The 25,406-nt window shown below is 45.2% G+C and overlaps 1 protein-coding gene across 2 annotated transcripts in view; it reads left to right on the top strand.

Moving 5' to 3' along the window:
• Positions 1-25,406, top strand: part of ATRN (attractin) — a 154,894-nt gene that overhangs the window by 37,696 nt on the left and 91,792 nt on the right. For both annotated transcript variants that reach the window (XM_077933720.1, XM_077933721.1), the window contains exons 2-7: positions 11,168-11,251; positions 13,198-13,311; positions 17,245-17,373; positions 19,992-20,197; positions 21,194-21,362; positions 23,473-23,563. In XM_077933720.1, coding sequence (XP_077789846.1) covers positions 11,168-11,251; positions 13,198-13,311; positions 17,245-17,373; positions 19,992-20,197; positions 21,194-21,362; positions 23,473-23,563 — 793 coding nt within the window. The remainder of the gene's footprint in view (positions 1-11,167; positions 11,252-13,197; positions 13,312-17,244; positions 17,374-19,991; positions 20,198-21,193; positions 21,363-23,472; positions 23,564-25,406) is intronic.

Below are 25,406 nucleotides of genomic sequence, written 5' to 3'. Positions count from 1 at the left end.
AGATTAATGAAGAAAAGACTTTCAGTGACTACTAACCCCAATGGCTACGTTCCACATCCCCTGTCAGAGGCAGTATGCCTGAGTTCCAGGGAATCACAGGTGGGCAAGTGCTGTTGCCCTCAGGTCTTGCTGGTGGGCTTCCATTGGGGCATCTGGTTGACCACTGTGAGACAGGATGCTGGACCAGATGGGCCTTTGTTCTGATCCAAGAGGCTCTTCTTACATTTTGATGTTGCATGAAGGAGTTGACCCTTCGTGACCGAGGACACATCATTTACTGAGAGATTGATAGGTGAGCAGAGTAAAAACACAGCCTCCCTGTCACTTGTCTTTTCATGTGTATTGATGGGAAGACTTGTACATGGTGACTTTCTTTAGTTGGTGGAATGCTGCTGTTTGCAGTAACTTTTGTGGTCCAAAGACTTGTGGTCATGAAGCATTACCCAGGACCCAGAGAAGCCTGGGTGTGGAACAACGCAGGATCAGACCTAAGACTATTTAGAGTAGCATTCCGTTCTTGCAGTGCTCTCCAGGCGCCCAAGGGAAGCCCCAAAGCATGACACGAGTGTAGGAGCACTCTTCCCAGTTGGACTCCTCAGCATTGGGTGTTCAGAGGCATGGTGCCCACTGGAGGGTATTACACATCCATCGTGGGGAGTAGCCATTGACAGCTGTATTCGCTATGAATTTGTCTAATCACCTTTTAGAGACACCCAGGTTGGCAATCTTTTGTTAGCAAATCTCATTGTTCAACTGCACTGTGCAAAGAAATACTTCCTTTTGTCTGTTCCAAATCTCCCAACATATGCTGCATGCATTCAAAGCTTTTTTTTTTTGGGGGGGGGGTTACCAGTTCCTCCCCCCTTGCCGTGGTAGCTCCTTTCCCTCATGGGGTGTCCCTCTGGCAGGTGTCCTGACCTTTAGAGGTGGGCATGGGTGGACTATTGGGTTTCTATGAAAAGCTGGAGAGCTTAAAGTCTCCTGCATGTGGCAAACAGCATGCAGAGCAGTTTGGATCCCAGCCAATGTTTGAGAAGCGCACAGGTGCAGAAAATGTAGGTTAGATACCAGCTTGTGTATTTCAAGATCCTTCATTTTTGGCATATTGTATGTTTCTAATTTTGGGATATGACTGTTGTGTCAGTAGGCAATCTATACTTTCTTCTTATAACTGCGTGGTGATTGCAACGAACTCTTTAAATGGAACAGAGATTACATAAATGGAAAGGCATGATTGCTGACAGAATCTGCTAGGCTCCAGATGTATTGCTCATTACCCTTCCCTCTGTTCTTTGTCTTCCACACTTGAAATTCTGATTGGCCTGGCTGCTCCTTCGGGCAAGGCCTCATCCTTTTGCATATGCTGTAAAGTGTCATTGTGCCCTCATGGTGGGATGTGAATGTGAGTAGAGGGAGGAACCCAGCGCCATGGTGCTTGTGCACAGCTTCATAAACTGGGAACGAACGCTGCCCCGAATTCTCCAGTGCACACTGTCATTCAGCTCCCCTTCCCCAAATAGTCTTATCTCTTCTCTTCCTGAATGAGGAAGTGGGGAGTACGTAACAATTCCACTGGTAGTACTTTATAGCATACAGTGGTGGCACTTGAGATCTGTTGGCCATGGAAACCCCATCGCCTTGCTGCAAGTCTTGTTACAATTACTGGTAAACTCTAGATTGGAGCTGATACCGTAGCTTGGAAAAATCTGTTCAAATCTTTATCCGCCGGCATGAAATTTCTGGGCAGCTAGACAACTTGAGACCTGCCAGTCACAGAAACCCATTGCTGTTCTGCAAGTTATGCTGCAGTTATATACGCTATAAAACCCAGATTGGGGTTGATACCGTGCCTTGGAAAAATCTGTTCAAATCTTTATCTGCCTGCATAAATTTTCTGGGCATCTAGGCAACCTGATGACTGGAATTTAAAGTGTTACTTACTTATTTATATATAAAAAACCACCCCCTTCATTGCAAAATGATCACAGGGCAGTATACAAAATATATAAAGCCAGTCAATAAAATTACTGTTCAATTCAGACAGTCCGTCCCATTTTATAACTAGGCTAATATAGTCAAAAGCCCTGGATAAGTGGAGCTTTTCATCTGGTGCTGAAAATTAGGTATTGTTGATTCCACCATAATCCAGAGCCAGGGTGCTGTTACTAAAAATGCCCTATTATGAATCCCTGTAGTGTTTGTGCCTGTGAAACGATGAGTTTAGGCTTCAGTTTTTGGTTAGGGTGTGAATTGGGTGATTTTTGGTGATTTAACTCCGATTTTAAAAATCTGCCTTTCTGAGGTGATTGCAGTAAGGATGTTGATGAATTGTTGACTGTTTTATAAGGTCACAATGATTAATGGTGATAAACTTAATCAGGAACCTGGAGGGTACCACATTGACATATAAATTATCTTCAGTACAGAAAGCAATGGATGTGAAAAGGTTCAAACCCAATTAAGTCTGTTAAATTCTTCTGATTATAGGTGTAACTGACACAGTTTAGTCTTGACTCCTATCTTTACCCGACATCTAGTAGACAATAACTTACTTTGTTCTCATTTTAACATGCCTAGTCCTTTATCCCAAAGGCTGGCATGGAAGAAGTTGCAGTAATTTTCTCCGCCAAATTAACTCTGTCAGTCAATTGATATTTTTTTGCCAAACAAAATAAGCAGTTAAATGTCAGCTGGTCTGCTGCAGACAAAACATAATTAAAATGGGGTTTTTAACCAAACATTGTTTTAACTTGGGCTTATCTTTGTCTGTTGAAGGTTATTACAAAGCAATGAATGAATCATGTCCCTCGATTTTCATTGCGTACCTGAAATCTGTTTTCACTAAAGTTCTGTATAGTCAAGTGTGCTTATATAAATGCTGAAGATGAGACGGCGATGAATGATTCCTGTCTGCTGCAAATGTGACTTTAGCATAGCTATCTTTAGTGAACTATTGCAGTGTGAAACTTAAGCATTGGCGCTGGTTAATAACTTTGTCCTCTTTCAGGTATAATGGCAACCTTATGGCTTCTTGTGTGCATAAGTGGTGCTGAGCCTCAGGCTCTTGCTGCCCTTCTTCCGCCCTGAAACATGTGGACAGAGGCTTTTAGGTGCAAGTAAGAAAGAGCAAGCAACAGTACAGGCATGGCAGCAGACGCAAAATTCAGGGGTCACAAATAAGGAGTTCAGGAGCCATTCAAGAGACATTCAGAGCTGCAGTGAAGATGTTCCAACAGGTTGCACACTGCCCACTAAGCTTTTAAGGACTAGGCATGAGACTGTAGGGGACGCGGGCCTAGGGGTTGCTGATCAGAATGTTGGCGGTTCGAATCCCCACAATGGGGTGAGCTCCCGTTGCTTGGTCCCTGCTCCTGCCAACCTAGCAGTTCAAAAGCACGTCAAAGTGCAAGTAGATAAATAGGTACCACTCCGGTGGGAAGGTAAACGGCATTTCCATGCACTGCTCTGGTTCGCCAGAAGTGGCTTAGTCATGCTGGCCACATGACCCGGAAGCTGTACGCCGGCTCCCTCGACCAATAAAGCAAGATGAGCGCCGCAACCCCAGAGTCGTCCACGACTGGACCTAATGGTCAGGGGTCCCTTTAGCTTTACCTTTTTATGAGACTGTAGTGTATTTAAGAAATATGGTTTATTTACACATATTCACACCTGAAGCCTTCAGTGGAGAACATTACACCCCAAGAGTGTCTCTTGCTGCTTCTCCCATAGCTTCAGCAAGCTTGGGTCCGGAGCAAAAACCAGTCATGCTGCCTGGTCTCTCGGTGCAACCAGCCAGCCCTGCATGCAGTTCTGGCTCCTCCCTTCTTCTCCCAAACCCTTGCAAAATGCAACCCAAGCCACATGCAGCATGGCCACACTGTTTTACCTTCAGGCTAAACTGGAATGCTAAGCATTTCTCTGCCCGTTGTAACCCTGGCAACCCCTGTCTCACAGATTCTAGGGTCTTCCCTTGATGCGCTGATGACTGTCCATCAACATCCTTGCATTTCTTTTTTTTAAAAAAATAATTTTTATTCATTTTCCAAACAAGTTTTATACAGTCAACAAATTATTTTACACTCATGCTTCCATTTTTGACTTCCCTCAGTTTCTCTGTCAATCTTTCGAAAAATTTCTATTTATTGACGCATTTCTAAACATGATACAGTGGTACCCCGCAAGACGAATGCCTCTCAAGACGGAAAACCCGCAAGACGAAAGGGTTTTCTGTTTTGGAGGCGCTTCGCAAGACGAATTTCCCTATGGGCTTGCATCGCAAGACGAAAGCCCATAGGGAAATGCTGGCGGTCGGGAGCAAAGACTTTCGCCCACAGCCGGCCTTCAGAAGAGGACCTCTTCTGAAGGCCGGCGGGGGGCAAAAGTCTTTGCTCCCCCCCGCCTGCCTTCCCCCCGCCTGCCCCGGGCGATCTTAAAATGCTGGCGGGCGGGAGCGAAGCGTTCGCTGCCGACCCCCAGCATTTTAAAATCTCCAAGGGACAGCAGAGAAGTCTCTGTCCCGAGGAGATTTTAAAATGCTGGGGGTCGGGAGGGAAGCGCTGCCGACCCCCAGCATTTTAAAATCTCCCCGTGTCCAGGGGAGGTTTTAAAATGCTGGGGGTCGGGAGCGAAGCGTTCGCTGCCGACCCCAGCATTTTAAAATCTCCAAGGGACAGCAGAGAAGTCTCTGTCCCGAGGAGATTTTAAAATGCTGGGGGTCGGGAGGGAAGCGCTGCCGACCCCCAGCATTTTAAAATCTCCCCGTGTCCCTTGGAGATTTTAAAATGCTGGGGTCGGCAGCGAACGCTTCGCTCCCGACCCCCAGCATTTTAAAACCTTCCCGGGACACGGGGAGATTTTAAAATGCTGGGGTCGGCAGCGCTTCGCTCCCGACCCCCAGCATTTTAAAACGCTGTTCCGAAGGGGGGGGGCGGGATCACCTGCCCCAGCCGCCCCACTTCGGAACGCTGTTCCGAAGCGGGGAGGGGGGGCGGGAAGACCTGCCCCAGCCGCCCCACTTCGGAACGCTGTTCCGAAGCGGGGAGGGGGGGGCGGGAAGACCTGCCCCAGCCGCCCCACTTCGGAACGCTGTTCCGAAGCGGGGAGGGGGGGTGGGGACACCTGCCCCAGCCGCCCCACTTCGGAACGCTGTTCCGAAGTGGGGAGGGGGGGCCGGGAAGACCTGCCCCAGCCGCCCCACTTCGGAACGCTGTTCCGAAGCGGGGAGGGGGGGCGGGATCACCTGCCCCAGCCGCCCCACTTCGGAACGCTATTCCGAAGCGGGGAGGGGGGGGGCGGGATCACCTGCCCCAGCCGCCCCACTTCGGAACGCTGTTCCGAAGCGGGGGGGGGGGGCGGGATCACCTGCCCCAGCCGCCCCACTTCGGAACGCTGTTCCGAAGCGGGGAGGGGGGGCGGGATCACCTGCCCCAGCCGCCCCACTTCGGAACGCTGTTCCGAAGCGGGGAGGGGGGCGGGAAGACCTGCCCCAGCCGCCCCACTTCGGAAGGCTGTTCCGAAGCGGGGCGGGGGGCGGGAACACCTTCTGAAGGCGGGCAGGGGGCGAAAGTCTTTGTCCCCCCTGCCTGCCTTTCCAGGGGCTTTTAAATCGCCCCGGACAGCGGAGAAGTCCTCCGCTGTCGGGGCGATTTTAAAATGCCGCCCGCCAGCATTTTAAGATCGCCCGGACAGCGGAGAAGTCCTCCACTGTCCCAGGGTTTTTTAAAATGCTGGGGGTGGGAAGAAAAGCCCTTGTCCCCCCCCCCCAGCCTTCAGAAGAGGTCCGGGGACAGACTGTCCCCGGACCTGGTCTGAAGGCGGTTTCCCTAGGAACGCATTAATTGATTTTCAATGCATTCCTATGGGAAACCGTGCATCGCAAGACGAAAAAACTGCAAGACGAAGAGACTTGCGGAACGAATTAATTTCGTCTTGCGAGGCACCACTGTATTGCCTTTCCCCACTCCTTTTCCTCTTACTCTCTTTTTTGCAGTATTTCTTACTATTTCACAGAGTCTCTTCAAAACCAACAAGCGTTGTCTGTGCATCACATATATTTTTCAGATATTCTGTAAATTTTCCCCAGTCCTCGATAACTTTTGGTCTTTCTGGTATCGAATCTTCCCAGTCAATTTGTCCAATTCTGCATATTCGGTCAATTTCCTTCTCCATTCTTCCACTGTTGGAATTTCTTCCTGTTTCCATCTTTGGGCCAGAAGTAACCTTGCGGCAGTCACTGCATATTGAAACAGTTTACAGTCTCTCTTATTGATTTCATTTCCTACCATTCCTGGCTGGGGAGGGCGGGATATAAATAAAATTTATTATTTATTATTTATTATTATTATTCTGGTTTTTTAACAAACGTATATTTCAACATCTTTTTCAATTCATTGTATATCATTTCCCAGAAGTCTTTCACCTTTTTACACTCCCACCACATATGATAGAAAGTACCTTCTTTTTCTTTACATTTCCAACACTTTTTGCATGTTTTATACATTTTGGCCAGTTTAACTGGCGTTATATACCATCTGTAAAACATTTTCATTACATTTTCTTTCAACGCAGTACATGCCGTAAATTTTAGCCTTTCATTCCATAATTTCATCCAATCATCATACTGTATATTGTAACCAAAGTCTCTTGCCCAGTGTATCATTACTACTTTTACCTCTTCATCTTTTGTCTGCCACTCCAGCAACATTTTGTACATTTTAGACAGGTTTTTATACTCATTATTCAATACCTCCATTTGGAATTTTGATTCTTTACCTTCATACCCATACATTTTACAATCTTTTTTAAACATTTCATTAATCTGAAAGTAGTGTAACCAGTCGTAAACAAATTCTTTCACCTCTTCATAAGTTTTCATTTTCCATTTCCCTCTATCCTTGCATTTCTTAACAACTTATGCACAGGCGATACCCCAGCCTGGAAGGACTAGCTCAGTCTACATTTTTTCCCTTACTAAATCCAACATCTGTCAGCTCACCTTAATTCTCAAGGTACTGATTAAACCCCAGCACCCAGGAGTCTGCAGCAGTTCAGGGCACCCACAAACACATAACAGCAAGTAAATCATTTATAGGCTGGAAATTCTCCTGTTCTTGACCTCTTGGAGGTATCCTGGTGTCCCTTTTTAGGTGGAGCAGTTGAGACCTGGGCAGATTCATTTTCTAACAGAACTTTTCACTTTCCCCCTTGGGTCTCGCCAGCAATGCTGGAGACATTTGTGGTGCTATTTGTACTGTGAAAGCTGCAGTAATTGCTTTCAGAGTAGGTCAGTTGTAACGATTTCTGCGTAGTGAAGTTGTTTGGGAGAAGGGCAGATTGCACAAGATCTTTTGCCATTTCGACAAGGTTTGTTTGAGCTACCAAAGTCTGTTTGTTTGCTATCAATTACCGGCAGGGTGCCGACTCAATTGATACACGGGTGCTCTTTGCACATTTAGATTCGGAGGGTTGCGCTGCTCTCTAAAGGTCATGCTTTGGAGAAAACAAGATCAAATTAGGCACCTGCGCTGTACGCCGAATTTCTCAGGGCTGTTAAACATTCAACCTCTTCTGTTCCGCCTAAAAGAAACAGCCATGCTACAAGGTGCAGGGAAATTTCAGTAGCAACCTGTAATGAATATAAAGTCACTAAAACGAACGGTCCTTCTTATCATTCTGTAGCTGCTTGTATGGGACTAGTCAGAATCTGAAATTGCCCTTTTCTGGACCTTGCATCTCAATCCCTGGTGATGGCACATTATCAAACAGATGTGTGAAATTCCTTCAACTCTGTAAGCTTGCAAGGATTTGGAAAAGCTGGGGTTGTTCCTTTGCCTTGCACAGCTGCCAGCAGCAGATGAGGCACAGCCCCTTTGAGAAGCATGGTGGTACTTTGGTTCTCAAACTTAATCCGTTCCAGAAGTCCGTTCCAAAACCAAAGCGTTCCAAAGCCAAGGCGCGCTTTCCCATAGAAAGTAATGCAAAATGGATTAATCCATTCCAGACTTTTAAAAGCAACCCCTAAAACAGTAACTTAACATGAATTTTACTATCTAACGAGACCATTGATCCATAAAATGAAAGCAATAATCAATGTACTGTACTATAAAATAAATAAGACAGTATTGTAGATGAAAAAAAATAAAATTAATTTTTTCCTTACCTGCACTAATGATAGTCAATGTTTGGATGGGGGGCTTTTGTCCATTTCCGCAGTCACACAATCAATCAATCAATCAATCAGTCAGTCAGTCAGTCAGTCAACCAGTCAATCAATCAATCAGTAGCTGAACTGGGTTCCACACAGTCACAAAAACAAATTAACCGAAAAAGCCTTGAAAACAAAAACGCAAAATAAATAGCAAAAACAAAAGAGCCAAACTTAATCTGTTCTGGAAGTCCGTTTGACTTCTGAAATGTTTGGAAACCAAGGCGCAGCTTCTGATTGGTGCAGGCGCCCCAGAAACAATAGCCGACAGCCGCATCGGACGTTCAACTTTCGAAAAACAGAACACTTCTGGGTTTTTGGCGTTTGAGAACCAAGGCGTTTGAGAACCAAGGTACCACTGTTTGGTGGTTCTCATGCACCTTCCCCACACATATATAGGAGTCTTGTTGGGGGTGTCTGCCTGGCTCCCAACACCCCAGAATCATGCTTTGAACCCCACTGCTGTCACCTTGTGCCGCTCTGTCCAGTTCACAAAATGCAAAGGCAATGAGGTCTAGTGGGCAAATACAAGTATTTGACAAGAGATGTCCGACTGCGTCCAATTACATCTGTGTGGACTCTGGGTTAGCTTCCTTTGAAGAAATGATTGCTATAATTTATCTGTGGAATTTGTCACTTTCATTCCAATGTCAGCTGGCAATCATTTTTCTCTCTGTGCATTCATAGCAGAAGAGGTGCACCTTCATCTAGCTCTGAGCAATGAATGGTTTTATGCATCTGTTTGCTGTCACAAGTCATACGCCACATAAAACAGTAGTTTTAAGTTAGGTTACAAAAGAGATACAGAGGATAAAATCAATTAAAAATAACCACAAAATCAGAAAAGCTTACTTAAGATGCCTACTGAAATAATAATAATAATAATAATAATAATAATAATAATAATAATAATAATATCACCAAGCTGCTGCAGTTTGCCTGATCTCAGCTGGGAGGAATTTCCACATAATTGGACTCTCCCTATGGGGCCACCAGTAGCAACTGTCTCAGAGACTTCGGCGATTGGGCAGTCCTTAAAGAATTGGGCAGCCCTTAATGTTTCTTGGGACCAAGTATGGGCTTTTAAAATAAGCACAAGATCCTCCACTTTGAAAAGCAGCAGGGACTGTAAAAAGAACAGTGATTATTCAGTTCCTGCGGCATGAGGGACTGATGGCAGGGGAACTTTGCTTGGTTTTGAGCAATTGGAAAGGCTTATGGGTACGCTGACCTTCAAATGAAAAAAAGAGAGACTTCGGGTAGACTCTCACAGCATCTGCCTGCAAGTCTAGTTCATTGTACTTCTGATTCTGCATACCAGCGATTAATGTCCCTGGAAAAGACAGGTCTCGCTTTTCCCCATGGCGAATTGTTGGAAGCTGTCTTTGGAGTGTGCAAATGTATGCTGATGCCATATTTGCTATGGACATGCTCAGTTGGAAGTACCCTGTAGGGGAAGTATGGGGTCAGGCATAGTTATCTGGCATTTATTCAGTATACTAAGGCAAAAATGAGAGCAGTGGCCCAATGCTATGTGTCGAATTCTGCAACAAAGGGTGTGTTTCGTTTAACTTCTTTGCAGCAGGCTAATTTGGACTGGTACAAGTAGTGCTGTGATCTAAACCACTGAGCCCTAGGGCTTGCCAATTGGAAGGTCGGCGGTTCGAATCCTCGCGACGGGGGGAGCTCCCGTTGCTCGGTCCCAGCTCCTGCCAACCTAGCAGTTCGAAAACACACCAAAAAGTGCAAGTAGATAAATAGATACCACTCCGGTAGGAAGGTAAATGGAGTTTCCGTGCGCTGCTCTGGTTTCATCAGAAGCAGCTTAGTCATGCTCGCCACATGACCTGGAAAAACTGTCTGCGGACAAACGCCGGCTCCCTCGGCCTGTAAAGCGAGATGAGCGCTGCAACCCCAGAGTCGTCTGTGACTGGACTTAACTCTCAGGGGGTCATTTACCTTTTTTTACCTTTAATTTGGACTGAGGCTGCGGTGTGATAGTTTCCTAGAAAGCTGGTCAATCATAATAGTGCCAGTCATGCCAGACTTCTAATAGTTGTTTGCCCCTGTTAAACAGATATAATTCTTAGTAGCAGGTGACGTCCAGCTAAGTAATACTCACAGCAGTCATGTTGGAATCAATGGATCTATTCTGGTATGACTTAATTGGATATCATGCACCCTTGGTTTGCTTCATGGTGAAAATGATGAGGAAAAAACCTGTACTCCTTGACCTCTGAATTTGTACCTCCTAGTAGAAATTCTGAATTTGTACTCCCCCAGAAAATCTCAGAATAATAACTTTGGAGAGACTTTATTGCTAGTGAATCCGGGGACAGATAGAATGGATTTTCTAAAAACTGTAACTGTATGCCGGATGCTTGAGGTCCCATTTAAATAGTTTGTCAACAAAATCCACATTAGGATCTCTAGCATCACAGAATAAAACAAAATATCTCTAGCAGTATTTTAACATTTCCACAAAGGGTGTGAGGAGATACTTTTAAAACACTTTGGCAAGAAGAGATGACAACACTTTGCTGAAAGGAGGGGAAGGATAATTACGAGAGTATAAGGATAATTTATTGGCTGTATTCATATTGAAGTTTTTTTAAAAGTACAGTGGTGCCTCGCAAGACGAAAAGAATCCGTTCCGCGAGTCTCTTCGTCTTGCGGTTTTTTCGTCTTGCGAAGCAAGCCCATTAGCGGCTTAGCGGATTAGCGCTATTAGCGGCTTAGCGGGCTTAGCGGATCAGCTGTTAAGCGGCTTAGTGGCTTAGGAAAAGGGGGGGGGGGAGGAAAAAAACCCTGCAGGAACTTCGTTTTGCGAAGCACCTCCAAAACGGAAAACCCTTTCGTCTAGCGGGTTTTCCGTCTTGCGAGGCATTCGTCTTGCGGGGCACCACTGTAAAAAAGTAGTACTAAATCATGACGGGATGCTACATTTTTAGTTTCTCTTCACAGGCTTACTGGAAGTTCGGGGTATGTAACAGATGGACCTGGAAACTATAAATACAAAACGAAATGCACATGGCTTATTGTGGGAAGGTAAGAAGCAAACACCTTTATATTCACGGGATGGAATTGTGCCGTATTCTTGCCTGTATGTAGCTACATCATGATGTTTTTAACTGCTTTTCCAGTTGGCTTATATTTTGCTGTCCAGTTGCTAAAGAGGAAAGAATTGCTCTTGAACAATTATTGAAACTGGCCCTAATTTTGCATTCCAGCAGTTTTATGCTGTTGTTTTTTGGCATGAGAATTCTTACCAAATTTAAGAACAGTTCGTAGGCCGCGGTCTGGTCCAGTCCGTACAAAAACGGCATCCATCTCTCTATACTTTGGGGAATCAGACTTCTTCCTGGCCTATAGCAAAGACTACAGCCTGTCATTCGGAATGGAGCTGTGAGGATTAAGCCCCAGAGAATCTCTCACCACCCATTTCTTCAGGCTGTGGTTCAGCATCAGCAGAGATAGGGAAAGATCTGAGTTGTATCGGGTGACATAATAAAAAAATACCGATAATTTGGTGGTTTGGCTTTCTGATCATGGCTACTATTCTCCTTGGGTTGGCAAAAGAGAGGAAGAACAATTATTGTTCTCTCTCAAGCTTAAACTTGTGGGTCACAGCCTAGCTGCCCAGATATTGTGCCAAAGGCAAGAGGCAGCATATTTCATGACTTTTCCTCTTGTGCAAGGAAACAAAACCCGGCATTTCCCCAACGAAAGCTGGGACTTCTCTGATCCTGTCCCAAATTCACATTTATTCAGACAGACCTTCAGAGGTTCTGTCAAGCTTTCAGCCAAGGTCCTCGCTTTAACTACTATGATATTTGATTTCCCCCTTGCAGATTTTAGTGGTTTCTTAGCAGGATGATTCTTTTAAAAATAAAAAAAATTAAGAATGGTGCTTTTATAGTTCCATTCCTTTTGAAGGGTGCTTATGTTTTTGTTCAGTCATAATGTTTTGTGGTATTTTTAGGCTGGATGCTGGCAAGCCCAACCTATTTTGAGATTCTGGATCACTTGATGCGTTTACGTTTGAGCACATATGTTGGGTCAGATGTGACAGAATATATATATCTACACAAATGAAATTTCTACATGGAAGCAGTTGCTTGTATTGAAGAGGCACCCCCTGCTTTGTTAACCTTATTCCTGTGCCTGCGATATGTGAATTAGTTAGGAGATGTCATTGCAGTCCTTGATGTGAAAGAAGAGAGCAAAACTGAGTATAAGTGAGGAGACTATGCTAAATTTTTGAGATACATCGGTTGTTGGACTGGACATTTTCAGCCAAAATATATTGGGGTGGAGGTGGGGGGTTAAAATGTGTGGCACCCCCCAGCTGCAGTCTATAAAGATTCAGCCCCACAACAGTGGCACTGTGTGACTGCTCTGATAATATTTCCTTCCTTTGCGAGTCCGAACTGCCAAATTGTTGTCAATACAGTGGTACCTCAGGTTACACACGCTTCAGGTTACAGACTCCACTAACCCAGAAATAGTGCTTCAGGTTAAGAACTTTGCTTCAGGATGAGAACAGAAATCGTGCTCCAATGGCAGCAGGAGGCCCCATTAGCTAAAGTGGTGCTTCAGGTTAAGAACAGTTTCAGGTTAAGAACAGACCTCTGGAATGAATTAAGTACTTAACCTGAGGTACCACTGTAGCATGAAGCTGGTCACCAGGACCTAGCTTTTACATAGGAATATTTCCTCATTGTGTTGAGATTATAATAGCCTGCAGAATTTCAGCTTTGGCTAATTCTTCAGGATTTCGTAAAACCTATTGTATGGGGACCAACTTGGAAGAAATGCTCACTACAAAAAAAGGGTTGATGGAAGTTATGAGGCAACAGTCATTGCATCACAATAAAATAACTTGAAAGAACAGACGATGATACAATATTAGAGGCGAGCTGTGGCTTTGCTTGCAAAAGAGAGCAATATGTTGAGGGTCTGTGGAAATAACGCCGCTTGTTTTCTTCCCACAGGCCGAACTCGATCCTTAGGCTCCGTTTTAATCATTTTGCGACGGAATGCAGCTGGGACCACTTGTACGTATATGATGGGGATTCGATTTATGCTCCATTACTGGCTGCTTTTAGGTAAGCCCCAGAGAACAGTGTGAAACTAATTGGTTTGTCGTATTTGTTTGATGCAATTCTTCATGTTTTGTCTTGAAAGTCTGCGGTTCTTTTTTTTCTGTCCTAGGATCAGGAAACGCAGGGAAAGTATTATGTGGTATATTTTTTGTTTGTAGTTCCCACATTACTTGAGTTTCTACCCCTTTGCATATCTGTGCATGTGGTGAACACAGGAAAAGCCTTTGCACAGCAGTCCTCACTGTGCTGTGCTGCTGTTCCACTAGTTTTCCTTTCGACTCACATTGGAGCTTTGACTGATTCCAGCCAAATGTGATGGCTATGCATGATTTGGCCACCTTGAAAACCTTTTTCCTTGCCCATCAGGTGCCTTGACACGTCTGCATTTCAACAGGAGATGCACTTGGGTTCCATGTTGCTTTTATTTGCGTGCTTTAGGAAGGGGTCAAGACTGAGAACTTGACAGTAGTTCCGTTTCTTCCTCTTTGCCCAGATGTCATATAGTGAGGCCGTGGTTCATCTGGGAAAATAATATAGATCTCTCCCACCCCAGTCGTTAGCAAAGATCTTGCAGATACTTGCTTTGAATTGCATTTTCATCTGTAAAGCTGAAGTGAGCTTATTAATGGGGTTTCAGGAAGCTTAAAGTGTTTCGAAATGGCATAAACGAGAAATCACTGCCTGGGGATAAACACCGTTTTCTACATAGAAATAGTCTTTTACCTTCTGTTTTATCTTGAGATGAACTTGTTTATTTTGACACTTGCCAGTTTGGCAATCCAGAATTGGCTTAAGTGAACTTAATTTAGAGCAAGGTTAAGCAGATGTTTCTGTGTTTGGCATCTTCAGCTCATGCTGTTGACAAACTTATAAGCGTTTCTTCTTGCAAGTAGGCAAGCTTTGATATTCCCCCAGGTGCCTAAGAATAATGAACTTCCCCATCACTTGTCTATCTGATTTGCTGCTGGCTTCTACAAAGTGGATTCTGATCCCTAGGTAATATAATGCTGGCTGCAGCTTGACTCTTTCGATGATGTCTTCATATGGCCTAAAGCTTCCAGGTGCTGTTGTAGATACTGATGACAAACACAGTTGGGCAAGTGACTGCCTTGACATCTTGTAAGCCCCAACTTCATTAAAAGTCCCGCCCTGCCTGATGGATCTCCTGTCATTCAGTTGCATCACACGAAACCATCATTGGAGCAAGAATCAAGACTGACATGCTTAGCTCGGTCTAAGTCTCCTTTTCTCTCCCGTGACTGCCAGTGTTGCTTACACCTTCAAATGGCAGCTGCAACCTGACAGCTGCCTAAAGCAACCTCATTGGGCTTTTGCTCCGTAGATACCTGCGTCTTCTGGTGCCTTAAATAGCAAATCCTGGGTAGTCAAGTAATTTTCCTATTCTGGAATCTTGGCTGGCAGGCAAACAGGTTCCTTCCAGAAGAATAAAGTCCTGGCATTCTACTGGTTAACTCTGCTATTACAATGGGTTTGTCTATGAACAACTACTTCAACGGCCTGAAGATGTTTTAATAGTTCTCCACTGTGATGGGAAAACAAAGCACTTGTTGTTCCTAGCTGCCCCTTGGTTGAACAATTGGGTTCACTTGACATTAAGCTATGATGAAACATTGACTTTAGAGTGACAGGCATAAGAGGGCTGCAAATATATAATTAATCTTTAGGCACCTGAGCCTACGAGGATGCATCAAGTGTGAAATTATTTCTCTTAATGCTTTAATGTGCAAAAGTCGAGTGGCAGTAATTTTTCTCTAGAGAAGGTCTTGTTTGTTGGAACCTTGCATATACCAAGGTGTCTAGCCAAAGGATTTCTAACCAGGGGAAAAAAAAGTATTCAAATTGCATGAAAGTGGTAGACGAGATTGGACAGGCTTTCTCAAGTTCATGATGTGGGGTGCTGACTCTTGCACCCCATGCACGGCCCACCTTAGCTATTGTTGTTGTTTAGTCGTTTAGTCGTGTCCGACTCTTCATGGCCCCATGGACCAGAGCATGCCAGGCACTCCTGTCTTCCACTGCCTCCCGCAGTTTGGTCAGACTCATGCTGGTAGCTTCGAGAACACTATCCAACCATCTTGTCCTCTGTCATCCCCTTCTCCTTGTGCCCGCCATCTTTCCCAACATCAGGGTCTTTTCCAGGGAGTCTTCTCTTCTCATGAGGTGGCCAAAGTCTTGGAGTCTCAGCTTCAGGATCTGTCCTTCCAGTGAGCACTCAGGGCTGATTTCCTTAAGAACGGAGAGGTTTGATCTTCTTGCAGTCCATGGGACTCTCAAGAGTCTCCTCCAGCACTATAGCTATACCATTTGCATATTATGAGGCATGCACCATTTGCATATGATGGGACATGCACCTTTTCTGTGCCTGAGAGGACCTCCGTTCACTGAGGAGGTCAGTTCTTCTGGAAGTCTGCACATGCCCCAGAACTATGGGTGTGATCAGGCTTTGCTTTGATCAGTGAGAACATCATTGTGATCACCACAGTTGTGTGAATCAGTGCAGATGTAAGCTGGAAGTGTGTGGGAGTCACAAGCAAGCAAGAGGTTGCACTTGGACTAACGTAATTCCAGAATCCGGTGCTGTATCGAATGTGAGTGAGACGTATCATTGGCTGGTTTTTATATTACTTTACTGTTTTCATTGGAATTGTTGCGTTCTTAGTTTCTGTATTGGAGGTACCCCACCCTGGCATCACTTGCTTGATGGAGGGTGGGCTCAAAATGAAATAAATAAAAAGGGCTCCGATCTCTCGTTTTGTGTGTTTGTAGTTCTCAGCTAGCTAGCATCCCCTTCCTTAACTAGACAAGTACCCTTTTGCATTGTTTGAGAAGCGCAAGGCCAAGAGCTCTTTATCTGAAGGACTGTCTGGTCCAAGGCTGGTTGAAGAGTGAAGAACCATTGGAAGGCACAGCGAAGTGCCCACCCACAGCCAGCACCTGGAGAGATGTATTTCCATTCAAATTATAGAAATTATTTCTACACATACAAATTACCGTAGCACATACAAATGTGTGTCCTCTTTCATTCCCTTTTGGGGTCGATTCATTTCGACTTCGTGGCAATGCTTAGGTGGCATGCTATCTCTGAGAGAAATGTTTTTATTTTATTTTATTTATTAAATTTATATACTGCCCTTCATCTGACGAGCACATGCAACAAGGAAAACTCCCTCCCTTCCATATATGTGTGTGTTGAATTCTTGAGTGTTTTGCCTCCTGTGATTTGGAGCATTTTATATGTAGTTGGAACCTTTCCATTCTCGAAAAGTACAAAAGGAAGATAAATGGTGTTTGAAAATATGTTTGATTTTGATTGCTTTGACCTCTTCCTGATTTTTGAGAGAGAGAGAGAGAGAGTTTAAATGGACAAGATAGATAACTGATCCCTGTTAGTTGCTCTTGAAAGTGCCCCCATAGATATTGCTCCCATCCATTTGATTAGATTTTAAATGTGCATGGTTGCATATTTGCCCATCTAAAGATGATGATGGGAAGGTTTTTTTTAATGCGTGCCTTCATAATTAAAACCAGATGCATTATCCAGATTAAATGATTCGGATATTGACTCAGGTGAATGAGAGTTTCATTTTAGTGACTAAGGCTGCAGTCCTAACCCCACTTACCGGGAAGTGAGCCCCATTGAATCCAGTAGGACTTAACTCGGAGTTGTCACAGTTTGGCTTGTGCTGCAGGTTGTATAAATTGTGCTATTCAGTGATATTGATGGTATTTGTGAACTGTTTGATGGTCAGATGTTATGCTTTTGTCTCCATATATTACTTTGTTGGCCAACTTTTCTATTGATAGGACTGTGTGGAGTCTTCCATCTAAAGCTATGTCTTTGATGTTGCATCTTTGCCTATTCTAGCTCCTGAAACCCTCTCCTAATGTAGCTGCATCTTGTCTCTCCCTGTACAGTGGCCTGATCGTTCCCGAGAGGGAGAGCAACGAGACGGTCCCAGAAGTTGTAGCCACCTCTGGTTATGCTCTCCTCCATTTCTTCAGCGATGCGGCATATAACTTGACAGGATTTAACATCACCTACAAGTAAGTTGCGGCTGCAGGTATGCGAGGAGTGCCAGAATGAAAGGCTTTGAAGTACTGCTTTAAATTCACTTGTCAGTTTCTCCCTGCTAGCATTTACAGTTGGTTTTGAAGCAATAGCTCCTTGTGGATTTAGCTTGCATCTTGAATCAGCACTTCATTTACCGTATTTTTCGCTCTGTAAGATGCACCAGACCACAAGGCGCACCTAGTTTTTGGAGGAGGAAAACAAGAAAAAAAACAAAACATTCTGAATCTCAGAAGCCAGAACAGCAAGAGGGATCACTGCGCAGTGAAAGCAGCAATCCCTCTTGCTGTTCTGGATTCTGGGATAGCTGCACAGCCTGCATTCGCTCCATAAGACGCACACACATTTCCCCTTACTTTTTAGGAGGGAAAAAGTGAGTCTTATGGAGCAAAAAATACGGTATTTGAAGAAAACACACCGATAACGTGGTTTCTGTGGGGACACGGGTGGCGCTGTGGGTAAAACCTCAGCGCCTAGGACTTGCCGATCGCATGGTCGGCGGCTTGAATCCCCGCGGCGGGGTGCGTTCCCGTCGTTCGGTCCCAGCGCCTGCCAACCTAGCAGTTCGAAAGCATGTCAAAGTGCAAGTAGATAAATAGGGACCGCTTACTAGCGGGAAGGTAAACGGCGTTCCGTGTGCTGCACTGGCTCGCCAGATGCAGCTTGTCACGCTGGCCACGTGACCCGGAAGTGTCTGCGGACAGCGCTGGCTCCCGGCCTCTAGAGTGAGATGAGCGCACAACCCTAGAGTCTGGCAAGACTGGCCCGAACGGGCAGGGGTACCTTTACCTTTACCTTTAACGTGGTTTCTGCCCTGTTAGGTTTGGGCAGGTGATTATTTTGGACTTGCTGGGAGCATAAATAGCTAACCATACCTATGTTTTTATACTCTGTGTCTGGTATATTGATAACAGTTTCCTCCCCTATTCTACTGGCAAATGCAGAATGTATCATGCCCTGCTCTAAAAAAAAAAAGTTTGATTTTATTACTCATACTTGGATCTTTCAAATTCCCAATTTGTGATCTCTAATTCTTTACACTGAACTGGGATCTTTAAACACACACTGAACTGGGATCTAAAACACAGCAATGGAACAAATGGCAATCTGGGATGTAGCAACAAACATTTCCAGAACTTGAAATTCTAGAAACTGTAGCACCATCTTGTGGCATCAGTTGGTATTTCACTGTACAAAACCTTGAAGGACAGAAGAAGCTGATTTATACCAGGTCAGATGATTTGCCAGTCGAGGCCAGTAGCGTCTTCTCTAACTGGAGCGACTTCCCCCTACCCATTACTTGGAACCTGATGGTTCTTAACTGGATTTACTGGGGACTGAACCTTGGAAATTCCACGAATAAGGCATGTGCCCTGCAGTGAACCGAATGACCCTTTTGTAGTTCCTTGTTTAAAAAATACCCCATGCATACCCCAGCTGCCCTGACTCAGCAGAGCTGAAGCAAGTGATTTGATGTACAAGTTGTTACTGATCCAGATCTCCTAGACTGGAGAACTTAAGCCAGCCTCCTAACAGATGAGGACCACATGATCTCACCATCATTTATTTGTATGCCACCTTTCCAAAATTAAAACCATGTTCAAGGTGGCTCACAACATGAACAGATTTCCATAACGACAGAAGTAGTCATAAACAATAAATAAAACACATCAAAAATTGGCAAAAAAGACACTAATAAATTTAATGAGTAATAATCACTGGGGAACAATCCCCCCCCCCATTTTCTGTTGCATGAGATTTTTCAACTGTTCTTGTATGTTCTTTCAAGGCTGATTCCAAATCTGAAATCAATTTTTGTGTACATGCTATAGTTATCTTTCAATTTCCAACTTTTGCCGATATGTCATATTTACACTGGGGATAAGTGGACACTGACTCAGTGATCTACCCTAACCACATGGTAATTATTGTTTTGCAAACTTAATTTTTCTTTATTTTTACGGTTTTGTAACCTAAATACTTGTATTTTTCAGATCAGACCATGGCTTCTTCAAGTAGACAAAAATGTGTAAACAAGCCTGGTGCCTTTTGTTATGTATGTGGCTGCGGGTGTCAATGCAACAAAATTTTTGTTCCCCAGCGTAATCCACAATCATACCGTTATCTCTTTTGAATATTTCACCTTCCCTCACCTGGGCACAGCCATGTTACCTATTTTGTAGCTCTGCAGCTGCTCCTTGTCTAGCTACTTTTTTCTAGGTTCTGCCTATCAAACCCTTACACTCAGATCATTAACTCCAAAGGCTGAAAACTTTCTGATTCTGTGCACTAAGTCTCCAGAAACATGTTTCGAAAGTCTGGAAGAGTTCTGTCCTTTCACCACCCTTTTTCCAAGCATAATTTGGTTGATTAAAGGGCAAAATTGTATTGCATTCTTTTCCTTTTCTTTCCCCCAATTACTATGACATACTGGGTTTCGATCCGGACGTTCCTCCCAAGGGAGCAGTAAAACTGCTAGCTTCCTGATCATATTTGGCATGAGTCTTGGTCGTTTGCTGTTGCCAGTCTCCCATTTCCCGGTGCTATGACAACCAATCTTTGATATGACCTTTTCCTGATTCTCCGTCTGCAGCTTTGATGTGTGCCCTCATAACTGCTCTGGCAGAGGGGAGTGCAGGGTCACCAACAGCAGCAAAGTGGTTGAGTGTGAGTGTTCAGAACATTGGAAAGGAGAAGCCTGTGACATTCCATTCTGCCCAGACGACTGTGGCTCCCCAGAGAGAGGGCTGTGCAACGTGAATGGTACCCAAGGATGTGTTTGCAACTCGGGCTGGCAAGGTAGGTGGCAAATGCCCTTTTGTAATACAAGTATTAGAGTTTGAAATGCTTAGCAAGGATTTGAATGGTGCTGGCATTTTTTGTTTCCAGTTTGATGTGAGCTCCCTTTGCTTGGTCCCTGCTCCTGCCAACCTAGCAGTTCGAAAGCATGCCAGTGCACATAGATAAATAGGTATCATTGTGGCGGGAAGGTAAACAGCATTTCCGTGCGCTCTGGTTTCCGTCATGGTGTTCTGTTGCACCAGAAGCATTTTACTCGTGCTGGCCACATGAGCCGGAAAACTGTCTGTGGACAAATGCCAGCTCCCCTGGCCCGAAAGCAAGATGAGCACCTTAACCCCATAGTTGCCTTTGACTGGACTTAACCGTCCAGGCATCTTTTACCTTTTTATCTTTACCTACATACTTAGATTCCTGCCAACCTAGCAGTTCGAAAGCACGTCAAAGTGCAAGTAGATAAATAGGGACCGCTCTGGCGGGAAGGTAAAGGGCGTTTCCGTGCGCTGTTCTGGTTCACTAGAAGTGGCTTAGTCATGCTGGCCACATGACCCGGAAGCTGTCTGCGGACAAATGCCGGCTCCCTTGACCTATAGAGCGAGATGAGCGCACAACCCCAGAGTCGGTCACGACCGGACCTAATGGTCAGGGGTCCCTTTACCTTTTTTACATACTCAGATAGCTGCTAACACCTATCCCGTTAGCTATCTATTTAGATTCACTCATCCTGCATCCCCAAGTTCCTTGGCAACTCTTGTTCTGCTCCTAGGGTGGAAATTTCTATTATTTCTTCCATTCTTATGCTGCTCCTATACTTCCTCCCCCTAGTCCCTTCTTATCCGTACCTTTCAAAGCTCCTTTTCTTTATTCGGGTCCCCTCTTCCTCCTCCTCCTTTTTAGAGCTTATTACCTGTAAATGTCTGTCAATATAAATGTAGCTCTTAAGTGATGGAAAGTATGTAATACTGTTCTAGACACATTCGCTTTTGCTTCTCCTAGGTACAGACTGCTCAGTACCTGTCCCAGCAAACCAGTCGTTCTGGACTCAGGAGGAATTCTACATCCCCAAACTTCCTAGAGCATCTCATAAAGCCGTAGTCCAAGATGATGTCATGTGGGTAGTTGGTGGTTACATGTTCAACCACACGGATGCTCAAATGGTTTTGGCGTGAGTATAAACAAAACTTCAAAATGTTTTAATGGGAAATGGTAGTGAGGGGTTTCATTTTGCTCTTGTGTTGACCTGTGCTAAATTTAGAGGGAACCAAGATGTTGGGATGAGTAACAGCCAGTCGTTTGACTGTAGTACTGTGCTGGCCCTGCTCTCCCTCTGCTCTTCTGAAGTATAATAGTAGTAGTAGTAGTAGTAGTAGTAGTAGTAATAATAATAATAATAATAATAATAATAATAATATTTATTTATTTATACCCCACCCATCTAGCTGAGTTTCCCCAGCCACTCTGGGCGGCTCCCAATCGAGTGTTAAAAACAATACAGCATTAAATATTAAAAGCTTTCCTAAACAGGGCTGCCTTCAGATGTCTTTTAAAAATAGGATGGCTGCTTATTTCCTTGACATCTGGTGGGAGGGCGTTCCACAGGGCGGGCGCCACTACCGAGAAGGGCCTCTGCCTGGTTCCCTGTAACCTCACTTCTCGCAGGGAGGGAACTGCCAGAAGGCCCTTGGAGATGGACCTCAGTGTCTGGGCTGAACGATGGGGGTGGAGATGCTCCTTCAGGTATACAGGACTGAGGCCGTTTAGGGCTTTAAAGGTCAGCACCAACACTTTGAATTGTGCTTGGAAACGTGCTGGGACGTATAGCTAAGCTGTTTCTTGCCTTGTGCTCTCCCTTTCCTTAAAAGATGGTGATACCTGGTGATCTCTCTGCAGTCTTGCACACGGGCTCTGTGGCTGTGCAGAGCAAGGTTCGAAACCTAGAGCTAGGTGGAAAGGTTGTTGTGGAAAGGGCATATGCTCAGAAGGGCCTGGCTCCTTCCTTCCTTCTTCCCCAGCAAAGCTTCCTCTTGGTGGCAGAAGATGATGTGTCATTAGGAACTTTATGATTTCTCTCCGCAAAATGCAAAGCTAGGCTTTCCGACCCCAGTCTACCTTATTCTCTGTCATTTCCTGTGTATTTGTTTCATCTCTGTTTCCCCTGTGATTTATGTGATGTCTGGTGCTGCGTCCGTTGCAGCTGAACACTATGTGTGGCATTGAGTTTCTGTGGTGGCCATGATTGCTGCCTCTTTTTTTGCTTCAGTGAAGGTGGACAGGTCCTCTTGTTTTCAGGTTACCTTGTGTAAGGAGGTCACCTTGGCAGCAGATGCCACAGCCTGAGCTCCCAGAGCTTCATTGGTCAAGCAGCTCGGCTTTGCCCTCTCACCCTTGTTATTGATGGCTGAGTCCTCCCCATGGACCCTTCCTAAGCGGTTAACAGGGGACTGCCTGGCACCTGTAACTGCTTAGGAAGGGACCATGGGGAAGACTCAGCCATCAGTAACGAGGACTAAGACAAAGCTGAGACAAAGCTGTGCTCGAATGATGCAGCCATGTGAGTGTTGCTAGTTGCATAGATGCCTTCTGTGGTCCCAATTCCTCTCCCTGATAGGATGCCAGTTCCATGGGGGAGACTTGCATGGCCAGCCTTGCATGTAATTGTTGAGACATTTTGGTGCAACCTTTGAAGCCTGGCACCTGCTTGCAGAAGAAGTGTCTCCCAAGCTACGGGTAAAGGGTGCCATGGGAGCCTCTTAATCGTGTATATGCCTTTCACTGTCTCTCTGTATTGGCTATACGTCATTAAACTAATACAGCTGAGGTCAACAAAGGCAACCCAAATAGGTGGCAATTCACAGAATTGTGTCTGGAGCTGGCTTACAGCCACCGAACTCCAGGGTAAAAAAGTTTCATGAAGAAGGTCCTTACTGATCTTCAGGGAGAATATTTGGAGATGATGCTGAACAAAAATGAATAAAAGCATTCCTCTTGTTTCTGCTGCTTCTTTCCTGTCTTGCTTGAATTCATTTTGAGGGTCTGTTTTCTCTATCAAAGACCACAACAAATGCAGCCCCTGATATTGCCAGCAGAAGCACTGGAGTCAAATCGGTTTTTGTTTTATCCGTGTGCTAGTTTGATCATTAAACACCCCTTTTAGCATTTTTACTGTGTTTGCCCTATTCTTGTCCCATATGCATTATGAGAAGTATAAATAGCAGCTTTGTGCTCGGGCGTGCAAAAGGGATACATCAGTGTATTTTATCTTTTTCATTATGCAGGTATAATCTTCTTTCCGGAGAATGGCTGCCCCTGAACAGCAGCGTGAATGCAGTTGTGATCAGATACGGGCATTCCCTGGACATACACGAAGTAGGTGACTTTGCTGGAGTTATTGAGGCTGCGACTTGTGTTCACATTGTATTGTAATGGCCATTGGCTGCAAACAATAAAATCGATTGGACTATTATTAGAACTATTGAGGCTGCGTTTCCAATCTGGTTTGAAATTCTGGATCTGCTTTGGGTGAACTCTTCTCCCAGTAGAAACACCAAGGAGAAGCATTCAGTATTCCACGTCTGTTTTGGCAACCGCCCACATTGTACGTTCTCTTGATAGTGTTGGTGGGACATGACGCAGATCAGCTCATCTTTGGGCATAGTCTGTTCTCTGGGGATCAAGTATGCTGAAGCAGCTCTTTGGTGACTCTTAAGAAACAGTGAAGGGACACGGGTGGCGCTGTGGGTTAAACCACAGAGCCTAGGGCTTGCCGATCAGAAGGTCGGTGGTTCGAATCCCTGCGACGGGGTGAGCTCCTGTTGTTCGGTCCCTGCTCCTGCCAACCTAGCAGTTCGAAAGCACGCCAGTGCAAGTAGATAAATAGTTACCACTCCGGCGGGAAGGTAAACAGCGTTTCCATGCGCTGCTCTGGTTCGCCAGAAGCGGCTTAGTCATGCTGGCCACATGACCCGGAAGCTGTACGCCGGCTCCCTCGGCCAATAAAGCGAGATGAGCGCCGCAACCCCAGAGTCGGTCACGACTGGACCTAATGGTCAGGGGTCCCTTTACCTTTACCTTTAAGAAACAGCGAGATGAGAGCAGACTAAAGAGCTTTGATACAGTGTCTTTATTTAATGCATTTGCATGCCACCTTTCCTCCAACCAGATGATGCAGCTGCTCCTTCCTCTGTTCAGGTCAGGCTGAGGAGGAGAGGCTTGAGCAATGCCACGAAAGTGACTTCCTGCCAAAAGATAAGATGTGATAATTCCCACTAGAGTGGATGGTTCTAATAGGGTATTTTAAAAATCCACATGGAGGAGAGGCCTATGAACGGGCATGAGTTCTGTTGTCTACATTCAGCACCCATGTTCAGAGGCATTGCACCAGTGTGTAAGCTTTCATGGGGAGCAACCATGAGAAGAGGCTGTGTCCTCTGAAGCAGGGCAAAAGGGCACCTGAATGGCGACCAAGGTGAGAAGCGAGATGCTGGACTAGAGGCGCCTTTGGGCTGATGCAGAACCCCTTGCTCTTAAGTTCCTGTGGGTTTCGTGGTGAAGCAGTGATTTGAATCCAGGTATCTCCACAGAGCCTAGGACTTGCCGATCAAAAGGTTGGCGGTTCGAATCCCCGTGACAGGGTGAGCTCCCGTTGCTCGGTCCCTGCTCCTGTCAACCTAGCAGTTCGAAAGAACGCCAAAGTGCAAGTAGATAAATAGGTACCACTCCGGCGGGAAAGTAAACGGCATTTCCGTGCGCTGCTCTGGTTTGCCAGAAGTGGCTTAGTCATGCTGACCACATGACTCGGAAGCTGAGATGAGCACCGCAGCCCCAGATTCGGTCACGAATGGACCTAATGGTCAGGGCTCCCTTTACCTTTACTTTATCTCCACCCCAAATCCAGTGCTCTATCCATGAGATTCATGGATTAATTCCAGTACGAAATGGGATAAATGCAGTATATTCAGCAAAAGAAAGAAAACGAGCCTCGAATTTATTTCTGCAATGGGAGCATGTCACAGAAGGGAAGAATTTCCTTAGGAGCCCAGTTTAAGACAGCTTGGCATGGAGGGCAATTCATGTGGCACACTATATAAAAAGGGGGGTGATCCATCGGTGGAAGGATGATGTTGCAGTTACTGAGCTTGGACTGGAAATTGAGAGAAGGACTTAAACAAACAGTGATCATTAATCTTCACACTGTCCTGCCTCTTTAAGG

The sequence above is a fragment of the Podarcis muralis genome, chromosome 9 (genome assembly GCF_964188315.1).
Source record: "Podarcis muralis chromosome 9, rPodMur119.hap1.1, whole genome shotgun sequence".
Lineage (NCBI taxonomy): Eukaryota > Metazoa > Chordata > Lepidosauria > Squamata > Lacertidae > Podarcis > Podarcis muralis.
This window is presented reverse-complemented; position numbering and strand designations above follow the sequence as displayed.